The sequence below is a fragment of the Harpia harpyja genome, chromosome 3, assembly GCF_026419915.1.
Source record: "Harpia harpyja isolate bHarHar1 chromosome 3, bHarHar1 primary haplotype, whole genome shotgun sequence".
NCBI classification, from domain to species: domain Eukaryota; kingdom Metazoa; phylum Chordata; class Aves; order Accipitriformes; family Accipitridae; genus Harpia; species Harpia harpyja.
The window spans coordinates 76,460,423-76,474,959 of NC_068942.1; the positions used below are offsets into that span (position 1 = coordinate 76,460,423).

At 50.2% G+C, this 14,537-nt stretch overlaps 2 protein-coding genes across 4 annotated transcripts in view; one reads left to right on the forward strand and one right to left on the reverse strand.

Annotated features, from left to right (window-relative positions):
* MNAT1 (MNAT1 component of CDK activating kinase) overlaps positions 1–2,727 on the reverse strand; it is a 128,024-nt gene extending 125,297 nt beyond the window's left edge. For 2 of the 3 annotated variants that reach the window (XM_052783468.1, XM_052783467.1), the window contains exon 1: positions 1,642–1,838. In XM_052783468.1, coding sequence (XP_052639428.1) covers positions 1,642–1,730 — 89 coding nt within the window. In that variant the 5' untranslated portion in view covers positions 1,731–1,838. Of the gene's footprint in view, positions 1–1,641; positions 1,839–2,704 lie in introns of those variants that run through there. The other variant, XM_052783469.1, reaches the window with a different exon arrangement.
* On the forward strand, positions 2,335–14,448 carry SIX4 (SIX homeobox 4). Its single transcript, XM_052783462.1, has 3 exons — positions 2,335–3,591; positions 5,389–6,077; positions 8,546–14,448. Exons 1-3 carry the CDS (start codon positions 2,711–2,713, stop codon positions 9,340–9,342), a joined length of 2,367 nt encoding a protein of 788 aa, XP_052639422.1. The 5' UTR covers positions 2,335–2,710; the 3' UTR covers positions 9,343–14,448.
* Positions 14,449–14,537: the final 89 nt, after the last annotated feature.

A 14,537-nucleotide genomic window follows, 5' to 3' on the forward strand; every position in this document is an offset into this window, starting at 1 on the left:
TTGTGCAGCTGGAAAAAACAAGGAAAGCAAGACAAGGACATCAACCCCAAATACGGTGTCAGCAGCTGGACCCAGTAAAGCACAAAACATGACTAATTTTCTTAAGCGAAGCTCAGCTACAAAAAAACCACTGAGAACCAAAGTAGGAGAGCAAACTGAAACATGCTGTCCTCTGCTGGAAGTGCCTCTGGAGTAGCTTGAAAGCAGAAGACCATCAAGACCACTAGTCCTTTGATCTTCACTGGAATACAAGACAGAAGCATCATTTGAAACCTGCACTGCCTTGCCTAAATGTGGCTGTTACCTTTTGAACTCCAGCTAATGCTGCACTTCTACACAGCCAGCATCACTGTCACCGAAGGGGCACTCCTGATGACACCCTCTCCACGACCACCACTAACTACTGGGAGATCATCTGCTGCTCTCCCACACACCTTCCCTCATGGCAACAGAAGTGTTTATGTGGCCACAGAGCAGGATCAGGGAACCGGATGAAAGCTAATGCTTTTTATCTAAGAAAATAACATAAATCCTTTGTTGCAATCCAGTTCCTTCATCCTGTTCAACACTGTGTCAAGTTAACTAAAGCTTTCAGGCTGTGTCTTTTCAATGTAATTCATATGCCACTTAAAAATATAAACAACTCAACATACACATCACAGGAAAGATGAAAAAACACAAAAGACGAACAAACAAACAAAAAAAAACCCACCAGAAAGGGCTGCTACTGCAGTATGAGGCTCCTATCATATGTATCCAGAAAGAATTTAGATTAGAACCTTTAAAACTTCCACACTAAGGAAGATCTCCAGATCTGAAAGTGAATGATTTCAGACTACGTATGCCTTAAAACAGCTAGAGCCAGTGGTGGGAATTATCTAAGTGTTCATCTCTGGGGAAAAAAAAGAAAAACTCGTGACTCTTGTTGCAAAAAAAAAAAATACTGAATGAGTAAACACCACCACCAGCACAGGTTCACAAGAGGATTTTCCAACATTTAAACCAGCATCAAACCTTCAAAGCATTCCTCATTCAAGAGAATTAACACGCCAAAAAAATAACACAAATCACTTTTTTTTTTCCCCTTCCCTTAACTATCCAAGCACAGTATTAAATACAAGTAAGAAGTGTTTAAGTTGATGAGAAATGTATTTTTCTCTAGGTTCCCCGTTTCATACCCCGAAGCCTCACACCCCTTCGGGACAGGAGCCGGTACCGAACACGCCGAGTCCCCTCTGTTTCCACACACACAAACACATCCCCTCCGCCCCCCCCCGAGCATTTCCCTACAGAGAAGCAGCCGAACGCACCGCCTCAGACCCACACCGCGATCCAGCCCCTGGCCTCAAACGGAACCGCTGCCGCCGGGAGAGGCGAGCGGGGGACACGAGGGGCCCGCAGCCGCCTCGCAAACGCCCGCACGGGTCCCGCGGAGCCCCGCAGGACCGGGCCGGGCCGGGCCGGGCGGCCGGGGTCGCCCCCACCCCCGCACCGGCTGGGGGAGCGATCGTTCCCCTCAGGCCCCGCCGCCCGGTCCCCCCGCAGAGGAGCAACCCCCGGGCCGGGGCGCTTCTCCCCTCACCGCGTCCGTTCCCCCCCCCGCCCCGGCCCCCCTCAGAGCGGGGCGGCGGCCCCACTCACAGCGTGTGCCCGCAGACGTTGACCATCAGCTTCAAGGACGGGTTGCGGTACTTGGTGGTCTTGCACCGCGGGCAGCCCTGGTCATCCATGGCTGCCGCCGCCTCCCCCTCCCTCCTTCCTCCCTCCTTCCCTCTCCCTCCCTCCGCGCCTTCCGCCTTCCGCCGCGCGGTGCCGCCGCCAAAGGGGCCCGCCGGCGCCGCCCGCCGCCCCGCGCGTTCCGCCCGCCGCGGGGGCCCGGCCCTGCCCGCCTGGCTCCGCACCCCTCCCGGCCCCGACCACTGCCAGGCAGAGCCAGCCGGCGGCGGGGAGGGCCGGGGCGGCCGGGCCGAGCAGGTACGAGCCGCCGCGGGCAGCACCTGCCTGGCGGGGGGGGGGGGGGGGTGGGAGTAGGCTGTCCCGGCCCGAGAGCTCTAGTTGTAACGGGGGGGGGGGGGTGGCAGGACAGGACAAGACACTCCCGCCTAATGAATAATCAACAGGAGGCCGCTGCGGGGCGGTAGCTCCCTCGCCCCACTGCCGGCCCGGCCGAGGTGCCGTACCTCACCCCCTGAGGGTTTTAATTCTTCCCACCCCAGCGCCCTCCCCGCCCGGGGAAAGGCGCTTCGCGGCGGCGCAGGTGAGGGGAGCCGCCGCCCCCGGGGCCGTCCCTGCGGCGGGGCGCCGCGCTCCAGGTGGAGGTGGGGAGCGGAGGGGAGGGGGGAGAGGAGAGGAGCGGGGCCGTTTGATTGACGGTTGCCCTGGAAACGCGGGAGCCCCCGCCCCCCCGGCGCGGCGCAGCCAATGGGCGGGCGCGGCCGGGCCAGCAGGCTGCGGTGCCATATAGTATTGCAGCGGGACTGGGAGTCACGTTGGGGGGAGCCGCGGAGAGGAGCCCGTTTACACTACTTTGCTATAGCAGCTATCGTTAATGGTTATTGCGTGGCCGGGAGGAAACCTGATCGGCTAGAGCCGGCCGAGAGCAGGAGGAGGAGGAGTGGACTTTCCAGAGCGATAGGAAGGGGGGAGAGGAGGAGAAGGGGACGGGGGGAAGGGAAAAAAAAAAAAAAAGAAAAAAAAATCAAACCGAAGCATGTCTTCTGCCTCCCCCACGGACGAGATCACGAGCGCGGTGGAGATCAAGCAGGAAAATGTGATGGAAATCCTCTCTGAAGCCAGCAAGGTGCCCCCCGACGGGGCCGCGGCGGGAGCCCTCAACCCCGCGCCGCCGCCGCCCCCTCCCGCCGCGGCCCCGTTCCCCATGGAGCACGCAGGCTCCGCCGCCGCCGGGGAGGAGGGAGCCGCGGACCAGGTACTGCTCCACACGGAACTCCTGGCCAGGAATCACCACGCTGCCTCCTCTCCCTCCTCCTCCTCTTCTTCTTCTTCTTCTTCTTCTTCCTCCTCCTCCTCCTCGCAGACCCCCCTGGCTTTCTCCCCGGACCACGTCGCCTGCGTCTGCGAGGCGCTGCAGCAAGGTGGGAACCTGGACCGCCTGGCCAGGTTCCTGTGGTCGTTGCCCCCGAGCGATCTGCTACGTGGCAACGAGAGCCTGATGAAAGCCCGGGCGCTGGTGGCTTTCCACCAGGGCATCTACGCCGAGCTCTACAGCATCCTGGAGAGCCACAACTTCGACTCCTCCAACCACCCGCTCCTGCAGGAGCTCTGGTACAAGGCTCGCTACACCGAGGCGGAGCGAGCCCGGGGCAGACCCCTGGGGGCGGTGGACAAGTACAGGCTGCGGAGGAAATACCCTCTGCCCAGGACGATCTGGGACGGCGAGGAGACGGTCTACTGCTTCAAGGAGAAGTCCCGCAACGCGCTGAAGGAGTTCTACAAGCTGAACCGGTACCCCTCGCCGGCCGCCAAGCGCAACCTGGCCAAGATCACCGGGCTCTCCCTCACCCAGGTCAGCAACTGGTTCAAGAACCGCAGGCAGCGGGACCGCAACCCTTCCGAGACCCAGTCCAAAAGGTGAGGGCAAACTTTCCTCCCCGCCCCCTCTCCCGCCCGCCTGCCTTCCCTCTCCCGGCTCTTTCTTCCCTTGCAAACATGGCGCTTACCTTCCGTGCGCCTCGTCCTCCCCTCCTTCCCCCCTCCCCGCTCCCTCGCTCCCAACACACCCACCCGGGCCCGGGCACGCAGGCACGCGAGCCGCGCCGAGGCAGAGCGAGGAAACTTTCCCGGCCCCCGCCGCTCCCTTCCACCTCCCCGCGCTCCCCTCTCCCGCCGCGCCCGGCCCGCGCCGCCGCCCCTTCCCCCCGGGCCGGGGGAGTCGCCGGGCGCCCCGCGGACGCTGGCGGCGCGGCAGGCTCCGGGGAAGGGACGGGAAAGGGGAGACGAGACGGGGGGGGGGGGGGGGGGGTTTGTTCCCCCCCCCCCCCCGCTCTCCTTGTTTTTATTCGATTGTCGCTCCTGACAGAGTTAATCATTGACGGCGGCCGGAGGACGCGCGGGGGTGTGGGGTCCCGCCGCTCGCTCTGTTTTGAAACCTGACTCGGGAGCGGGCCGGGCTCGGGTTTCAGCGGGGGAGCGGGGCCGGCCGCGCCGGGCCTCGCCTCGCCTCAGCGGCGGCACCGCTGGACTCGGCCCGCCGCAGGCCTCCGCCTCCAGCCCCGCGGCCGGTTTGCTTCCCCGCGGGGCGGGAGAGCCTCCCCCCCCCGCCCTCCCTCCCTCGCCCGCCCGGCCCCGCTCCGCCCGCGCCCGGCCCGGGGCTCTGCCCGGGCTCACACCCCCCCTCCCGCCCCGGGCGGTGAGGGGCCGCGGCGGGGGCTCGGCGCCGCGAGGCGGGCAGGTGGAGGTGACCTCCCCGCTCCCGCCCCCCTCCTTCCTCCCGGGGCAGGGACGGGAAGGGAGGGGAGAGACGAGGAGGGGGGGAAGAAAGAGCGGGGAGAGGGGGAGGAAGGGAGGGAAGGAGGGAAAAAAGCGGCGGCCGGCGGAGGGCCCCAAGGCATTTCTCAACCAAGGGCGCGATTGTGCCGCCGCGGCCCCCTCTCCGCGGGACACATCAAAGGGCGGGGGGGGGGGGGAGCGGGGGGAGGGAGCGACCGAAAAATGCAGCCGAGGGCGGACCAGTCAGCAAAAAAAAAAAAAAAAAAAAAAAAAAAATACCCGGCGCAGCCCCGGGCGGAGGGGCTCGGCGGGGCGGTGGCGGCGGCCCGGGGCGGCCCCGCGGGGCGCGGCACAAAGGCCAGCCGGCCCCCCTCACCCCCCCGCCCCGCTCCTTCCCCCGGCCGCCGGGCAGAGCCTGAGGTGCCTCCGCCGGCACCTGGGGGTAGCGCGGGCCCGGCCCCCGGGGGGGCCTCCTTCCCCCCGGGCCGGGGGTGGCGGGGGGCCCGGGGGCGGCAGGCCGAGGCCGGGAGAGTCGGGCGGTGCTTCCCGGCCTGCTCTCACCTCCCGCAGCTGCCGCCCAGCGATTTACCACATGGCTGCGGCCGGTCTCACACGTGTGGGCACCCTGAGCCGGTGGGGGGGCGGGCAGCCCCCTTCGGTCGCCCCGGTCGGATGGCCGGGGAGGGGGGATTTATTTACAAGTCCGTAACCCACGCTGTAAAGTTTCTCCTCGGCGAGCATGTGATTTGATGTGTCCTTTTCCAAGAAACCTCCCCCTTGGCTTGAAATTTTGTTTAAAGTGCCTTGCGAAGGCAAAACACCGAAAAAATTGTTCGGGAAAACTCTGACGAACTGTATCAAAGCAAGGAGTCCCCCTTGGTGCAGAGCTCGCTGGCACGCTGTGGTAATGCAATGTCATCTCTCCGTCTTTTCCCATAGCGAGTCAGATGGCAACCCTAGCACGGAAGATGAATCCAGTAAGGGGCAGGAGGATTTATCTCCCCATCCGCTCTCCAGCTCATCCGACGGCGTTACCAGCCTCAGCCTTCCTGGCCACACAGAGCCCGTCTACATGCAGCAGCTTGGAAACACTAAAATAGCCTTGAGCTCATCGGGCGTCTTGTTGAATGGAAACCTCGTGCCTGCCAGTACCTCTCCCGTCTTTCTCAATGGTAGCTCTTTTCTTCAGGGACCCAATGGTGTCATTCTCAATGGACTCAGCGTGGGGGCTTCGCAGACGGTTACCTTAAATTCGCCCAAAACCACGTCGAGCGTTGTGAGCAACGGGGTGGCCATTACTGACATACTGTCATCTTCGTCAGAAGACGTTAAGGACTTCAAACTTCTTCAGGCTTCGGTTCCCAACGCCGCGGCAGCCACCTTCACCCCCAGCAACATCCCGGTCTCATTCCCAGGGTTGATACCGAGCTCAGAGGTGAAAAGGGAAAGCGTACAAACTGCTGCTTCCCAAGATGGAGGCTCCGTAGTTACTTTTACTGCTCCTGTCCAAATAAACCAGTATGGCATTGTCCAGATCCCCAATTCAGGAACAAATGGCCAGCTGCTGAACGGAAGCATCGGTTTTTCTTCTCTGCAGCTGCCTCCCGTTTCTGTGGCAGCTTCACAAGGTAAAAGTTTTGTCTCTTACAGCAAGAGGTATGAGAAAAAGTTGGAATCGGGCACACTTAGTGTTTCAGAAGCTGTGGTCCTTTTCCTCCAAGGTACCAGGACTGTGTCTCAGCCACAGCCACACACAGTACATCAAATAACACCTTTTGCCTTCCTTTATAGTGGGTTATGCTCGTGGGCAGACTGTTAGATGAGGGTGAGCTCCTCTCCTAAGAGCAGAGAAGGAGGTCTGGTATTTTACACCCCTTTCATCTCATGCTGTTCTCAGAAGTCTGTGATACCAGTCTTCACAAATATCTGTAAATTTTACACGTTTCGGTAATTCAAAATATTTCCCATTTGCCGTTGAAATCTTTTAATGAGAAGGTTAATGAAAATTGCAGCAGCTGGAAATTGTTACTGTTGTTCTTGTGGTGGCTGTTTTGGATTTTTAACCAAAGCATTTCATAAAAATAAATTTTAAATGGCTATAGACACAACAAGACCAAGCAGTTACACTCGTACATTTTCGGTTCTATAATTAAGAAAGATTAAACTGCAGGGAAACAATAGAAATATGCAATAGCTTGTAGATACAAAATGCAAGGGTATTCGGATAAAACTGCCCTCAGTCCAAGGGAAATATGTCATCGCAGGTTCACGTGCCAAGTGTGCAGGCTCCTCCCAAAGTTTGCTTTAGAGTTTGTCTTAACATACCATAGACTGAAACTTGTGGCCAGCCAGGAAGAATCCCAGGGAGCACAAGCCTAGTTCTGGATCCTTGTTCTGAAGCAGGTCCATTATAAAGCACAACTTAACAGCTTTGTTACTCATTAGCCACTTTATCTTTGGTTATGAAAATGATAAACTTGAATGAATCTTTCTACTTTCAGGAGCTGTGAGTACTATAATGAAAATCAAACTGTGTTCATGTTAGCTTATTTGAATTAAACGTGTATAGGGAGTGAATTTTTCTTGCTGTTAATACGGGGAGGAACACTGAAGCTCTACAAATATTTTAAATGGGTGTGCAATTATCCTAAAATGTGGCACTCACAGTCACTGGAAGTTGTTGGTACGTAGTTTAACCAAGATGAAAAAAAAGACATTTAGTCTGAATACCACCTGTAATTACAAAAGCCAGTTAATCCACATGCTCCGAGGCATAAACTGACAGCCAGCAAAGGTGAGAAAGAAAGTTCTGTCCCTTAAGTAGTGTGGGACTATTGTATTTGAAAGTCCTAAGATTCATAATAAGCTCCTCTCTGAACATTTTCCCTGTTGTTAAAACTACCGATTCCCACTGGAGAGCGATCCACCATATGTCTAGTCTGGTGCAGAGAAAAGTCAAGATCTGTGTTTGCTGCTTTGATTTCTTTTTGTTTTTCTTAACATGAGAAGGATGGATAGCAGCTGCCTATTCCAAGTGAAGTGTGCTGCAGGCTATTTTAAGTAAGCTGCAGTAAATGTTATCTTATTGCCAGGTAACTCCAAGTTGCCTCACTTTATTCTTCTAGTTTACGTGTATGAGTAACATCTTCCAAAAAATCATAATTGATTAACAGAAGTGAATAGGGAGCTAAAATATTCCCCAGGTGAGAAATTAATCTTCAGTGCTGTTCTAAAAAATTCGGGTGTCTCCAACTGTAGCCTCTTATAATTAAACTGCTTTTGAGAAAGAGAGGCATTTGAAGTGGGACCCAGTCCCAAGAGCCAGTATATCTTCTTTTAGGAATAATTATAATGACAACTTACACGGCATGTCCAGTAAAACCAACTTCAGGTCGTCTCTGGCCACCTCTTCTTGCTTTGGCTAGCTGCAACATCATGCAAGCAGCGCCATGGCTTTCAGCGAGGGTAGGCAGTCACTGGGTGACTTCACACAGTGTGGTGGATGTGGTAGAGTTAGGCTTTTAGAAATAAGTGATAAAACGAGGTGAAAGGCAATATGTCTGAGTGCTTGATGGACTACCTAGTTAACCTGACAGAAGTTACTGGGTTTTGATGTTTTCTGTACTCGGGGTGACTCAGGTAGGTTCTGCCCAGCAGTAGTGGTTTTCATGTGACGTGTCTCCAGTTCCCACACACAAGCTGTAGTCTGTCACTGAACTATCTTTAATAGCTTTTCATGCTTCTATTCTTAGATAGAAATTGAGTGGTGGCAACTAGTGAAGGCCAAAGCACATTCATTTTAGTCACGTGGCTGGGGACTCTTTGCCCCTTAATGAGAGTCTGAAAGATACCTAATATACAAGAACCTTTTTTTTTTTCCCTTTCTTTCTAGAAGCAGTTTCTATTAACGGCTTTTATTTCTTCATACCAAATTTTCTTTCACCTGTTATAAACAACACTGTTCTGTGTTGCATGAAATATTGGCATATGTGTGTACTGCAAACATAAAAAAAGACCAAAACATCTTAACAAAGTGCCTGCACAACTCTCTGCCAGCTATAATCTGTTTTCCTTTCTTTTGCTTACCTTTGTCTAGGTAATGTTTCAGTAAATCCCAGCACATCTGATGGAGGAACTTTTACAACTGAATCTTCAACAGTGCAGCAGGGAAAGGTTTTCTTCAGCCCCCTCGCTCCAAGTGCAGTCGTTTATACGGTTCCCAATTCAGGCCAGGCAGTAGGCTCTGTCAAGCAAGAAGGACTGGAAAGAAGCCTCGTGTTTTCTCAGTTGATGCCAGTCAGTCAGAACACGCAACTAAATGTAAACATGTCTTCTGAAAATATATCCAGCGGAGGACTCCAGTCCCTGGCCTCCTCATTAGTGAATGTAACGCCCTCACATAATTTTTCCCTCACACCACCAACTCTCTTAAATGCTGCAGAACTGAACTCTGGTATCTCGGAGAGCCAGTCCATGTCATCGCCCGTGACCAGTACCTCTACCGTGATATCTATCAGCAACACTAACTATGCAACCCTGCAGAACTGTTCCCTCATTACCAGTCAAGATCTGTTGTCCATTTCTACAGCACAGCCTGCGCTTGGAGAAATAGTTTCTACAAGCGGAGACCGTGTCAGCCACCCCTCTGCACAAGTACATGAAGATTTTGTCAGAGAGCACAGGTTAGTTCTGCAAGCCGTACCTGACGTCAAAGAGAATTTCTTACCTAATTCAGAGAGTAAGTCAACTGGCAATTTAATGATGCTGGATTCGAAATCCAAGTATGTTATGAGTAACATGGTTGACACGGTTTGTGAAGAACTGGAAACGGACAAAAAAGAACTTGCCAAACTGCAGACAGTTCAGATGGATGAAGATATGCAAGACTTGTAACTTTTTTTTTTCCTTGCTTTCTGTTTTGATAGATAAGTCTCCTGTTGAGGCCCTAACAAGCACCAAGTGGGGGTTTTTTTTTTTTGGTTTGTTTTTGGTTTTTTTTCATTTAAAGAAAACAGAACATTTAAATGGTCTGAATCGATGTACAGAGGAATCTCTGGCAATGGAATTAGGTTGCCACACTTGGTTTGCATGCAGTATTCTCTTTTAAGCAGATTAAAGGAGAAAGGAAATGCCAGGGCAAGTACCGAGCGAATGGGTGCAGGTTTGGCTAAGAGACACTACTCTGGTAATTTAACTAGACTCTCCATAGTACAACATACTCTCAACAGTAAGTATACACTCCTAACTTTAGATAGAAAACAAAAGTCTCGCTCCGAAAACGTAGAAACAACGCGGTCATTTTTGCTGTTTACTTCTAGTCCATGGGCATTGAGAAATTTTTAAGGAACTCTAGACGATACCTCACCGGCTACTTCTATGTTGTTTGAGGTTAAGAAACAAAACAAAATCATAAATAATATTGTTACTGGTGTATTTGCTTTTTTTCCAGCAGACCTGCTTTCAAACCAAAAATGTCACATCAAACATTTACAGGTTTCTAAATGCTATAGCTAGCATTTTGTCAGTGCACCAGAAAAAGCATCATTTGAAACTCTAATTATGCAACTCAGAAGCTTTCTCTCCAGTATGAATGTAAATATTGTTTCAGTTCTTATAAAGGAGACTTTTTTTAAATTAGTACAATGGATTTTATTTATGGTTTATGTTCCCTTTCACTTTAGACACAAGGCATTGAAAAGGAAAACGTTTTCTGGCTGTTTAATTTATTTTTATTGTTTGAGCAGGAAGTAAACGTAGTTATTTCTGACAAGGTTTTACTTTTTTGTAGTTTTTCAAGCAATAGACTGTAAAAGTAAAATGTTAATCACACTGAAACTAGAAAATGAACTCCCAGTCTCACAAACCCAGGAGGTCCCTGTCTCTACCCCCTCTGTCTTTGTGTTCAGGGGTTTTTCGTTTGTTTCGTTAGTAATTTGCGAATTAGTTGAACCTTTTTGTGTATTTTTTACAGAATTCCACGTGCCTTTCTTCCTAGTGGCCTTATCTTTGTTACTAAAGCACAGTGGTAGGAGGAATAAAAACACTGATTTGCAAATATCCGTCCTCAGGGCCAAATCCTGATGCCTTACTTCTGCAAGTAGACCCACTGACTTCGGTGCCCCTACTTGCACGAGTAAGAAGAGTTTTAAGTCTGTCAGTCATCGTGGGTGACATTTACTAGCGGTGCAGAGCGCCAAAGATAGGTCCTTCCGCAGCACGTCAGCAGGGCAGGAGGAGTCCAGAGAGGGACCATGGGCAGAGCCGTCATGCCGAGGGAGAGGTCTTGGCTCCAGCCTCGGGCAGATGAACAGGAAAGGTTGGATGGGCAGTCCAGGGAAGGGAGCTCCATGTTTACATGGACCCATTGGCCAAATATATTGGCTCATGTGGGAGGGCTTCAGCTGCTGTTCAAGCAAGCAGGCCCCCATCCAGGAGTGCACTAAAGCGTGTATTTATATATCCTTCCAGAATAAGCAGCGTGGGGGCTGATGGTGGGAACTGCAGCTGCCCGAAGGCCTCCTGGAAGCAGCCATGGTCTTTGCCTGGCTGGGGATGGGTCTTCTCTCCCTTTGCCCCCGTGCGCTGCACCGGGGACAGCAGAAGCAGGTGGGCTCTGGGCAGGTAGAGCAGCTCTTACCTTTCCTCCAGCGGAGTTTTTGTAGCATGGAAAAGCACATCCTTAAGCTTTAAAATAATAATAAGAATGCAGATGTATAAAAATGACATGCTGTTAATCTTTGTGGTTTTGTTATTTTTTTATTCTAATGTGAATATATACAGTAACTAAAGCATGTATTCATCCTCATCAGGGGCCTGGTCCAAAGCCTTTGGAAGGCAATGGGAAATGTTTTCATAAGCTTCTGTGGGCTCCAAATCAGGCTCAGGACAAAACAAGATCACTTGTAAAGGGCAAAAAAATGGAAAGGAAAGAGAATAGAGGTAGCACATCCTGGTCTGTTTCTGTCTTGGTTGTTAACTGGTTCTGTGGAAAGCCTTTGAGGAATGAAGGTTTTTTTCTGTGCGCCCATGAGCGTGGCATAGGCATCCTCACTGTTGTTTTGCACTATATTGAATACAGCATGTTTTGCAAGGTATTCTGTGGAACCTTGAAGCTGAGCTCTGTCGGTAGGCACTGGAGTCCATGCTGCAAGCATCAGAGTCTCTAGGGCTGCAGGGAAAGGGAAGAGCAAGTGTGCAAGGCGTGCACTTTGCAGCTGTACCGAGTCACTGATGCTCTGCAAACAGAAGCAGCCCATAAGCAGTTGGCTGTCCCCACCTGCTCCCAAGCAAAAAGGGTGTTTAAGGCAAGCGCTTTAAAGTGGAGATTATCACAAGCAGAACATGGAGCTATACGTTTCCCTGGCACAACTTCCCTTGACATTCAGGGGATCTCTGTGTGAGCAGGGAATTGGATAGTCCAGAATTCTCCCCTCTGCTCTGCTTGTTTATGCTTGCTGCGCTCCAGCACGAGCAATCTGCTTGCCACCTCTTCTTTGCCCATAAAACCAAGATGATGATGACAGTAACAGTAGATGTATCTGCCTTGCATGAATTTGTTAAACGGTTTGGAAAATTAGAAGGACCCTATATCGTTGTCATATTAATGGAGAACGTGTGTGTGGCTCTGAAGGAGTTGTTCGGGGCTTAACATTTCATCTGTGAAGCTCAGACTATATTTGGAGGCAAGCTAGAGAGTATTTCAGAGCACTCTCTTGGTTGTTGACATGATCAGGTCTCATAACTGAAAAGACTGCGGTGTTACACCAGTACCTGTTACTTTTTTTTTTATTATTATTTTTCCTCCTTTGCATTTGTTGTGTTACTGAGGCTCTGAATTCTATGGCTTTGCAGCACAGTTGACATGAAAACTGTGTATGTTGTTACAGTGGCACGTATCTTGGAGTGTCTGGTACTTCTAATAGGAGACTTCCCGCTCTTCAGTGGGAGCGGAGGATGTACATAAAAGCAGTGGTTTGGGACAAAGTAAGATTAATCTATTCTAGTCTTCCAGATACCAATAACTTATTTTATTATTGTGTTTTACTCTTTCTTTCTCCCATTGAAACTAAGTGTCATTCCCTCCAGATAATGTAGTTATAACCTCATGTTTTCTGCAGGTACATATGCACAATATAAAGACTCATTGCACGGTACAGTGTTTTTAAAATAGATATTTAAATAGTAGTTTTACTCCTACTGTAAAATAAGAGTCAGTTTTTATTATGTGGCCCTCAAGCAAGCAGGCTAACTGCTCTAAATAGACAGTACACAAAGTCCCAAAAAGCATCTGGGGCCAGATCTTCGGCTGCTGTTAATAAGGCATTGCTCCACTGATTCCCAAACTAGGGATTTTACACAGTGTTTAGGGGATATGGATGCTCATGTCCCACACACATGAATGGCAGTGAGTGTCTAAGCCCCACAGACAGTCCTTATTATCACATTCTGTTGTTCAAATGGAAGGTATGTCTATCTGGCATACATGTTCCTTCTCCCTCCCTCCTTCTCTGTTACGGATGAGAATAAAGGATCGTTTCAACTTCACATATGTTTGTAACTTGTAAGTCCACTGGAAATCTTACAGGAAACATTGCCAAATTCTATGACTTTTCTGGTCCCAGGCTCAGCTTTGAAAAATATGCTTAAAGTTTGATCAAATTCCTACAAAGCATGATGTTAAAAAAGCCTTTGTTCTTTACTACTTTTAATTAAAGCTGCCTCTGTTTCACCCAGAGTTTTGCAGAGAACCAGAAATATATTAAATTGAATGCTCTCTCTGGACTATTTGCAGCATTATTCCTGTGGTCTTACCTAAAAGGACATTTCAGCCACATAAATCATGGACATCGATCGGCCAGGTCCTCAGCTGGCTAAACTAGCACAGTTCCATTGACTTTAATGTCCTTTCACACCAGCCGAGAATATGGTCCATTCATTTCACTGGAGTTGGGTCAGGGACGGATTTGGCCCAGTATACGGTGGCAGTATGAACCAGTGCACAAGGCTGACACTCAGACAGTTATAACCGAACGGTCACAGTCTATCGAAGCATATACCTCTTTCCATTTACTGCTTTACCTTACCTGTGGATTCAGGAAGACGCATTCAGAAAGCTACTTTACCCAGAAGTAAGGCTGGAACCATCTTTATTGTTACTACTATCAATCCGAGATTAATGACAATAATGGACAGATTCTGACTTCCAATCCTGCAAAATCACCTCAGTAACTATTTTCAGTTAAATTAAGCAGGGCAGAATTTGGCCCTGTGTGCACAGGAGCTTTTCCCATGTGTAGATTTCCAGCACCTGTGCACTTCTCTTTGCAAGGGCAGATGAACAAGCAACAAGGTGCATCCCTCCAGTTCCATTTGAAATATGTGCACAGGACTCCTGGGGCCACGAATCGCCTAGTGCTTGTGGTCAAGAAGCATCTCAAATCGTAAAAATAGTAATTTTATAACTCTGGAAACAAAAGTAATGACATTTTACAAGGAAGGAGACCTGAAGTCTTCCTGTATCTCCTAGCAGTTATTATCTTGAAGGATATTTTATACCTTACTTGTATGTTTCATATAATTTAAAGCTAGCTTCTTAAATTTCTGAACTCAAGGAGGGGGTGAATCTTCTGACTTTCAGGATTCATGTTCAGAGGATGTTTGTTCTTTTGCTGCATGTACTGTTTGTCCAGAACTAACCAGTTATTTCTGCAATATGGGTTTATTGTGCCTTACAACAAATATGAAACTTAAGCGGAATGTACGCATTAGAGGAGGGAATAATCAGAAGACTTTACTGCACTGTTAGGTGATGCCGCCCCAGAGTGTATCATCAAACATATCTGTGCTTAATTACCCAACCAAAGAGATCTAAAGTATGTATGTTTGTTGTACTGTAATAGGGGTTTGTGCCTGGACAATTAAGTGTTTTATTTGTATTCTGAGATGATGTGAACTTATTTTTCTAAACACTATACTGAATAAACTTTATATTTATACACATCTTGTGTAAATATTTCTATTTGGATATAATGTGAGAGCTTTGAATTTCATGTTAGAAAAGTAATCTGAAGTAGAAGCTTGGCTTTTAG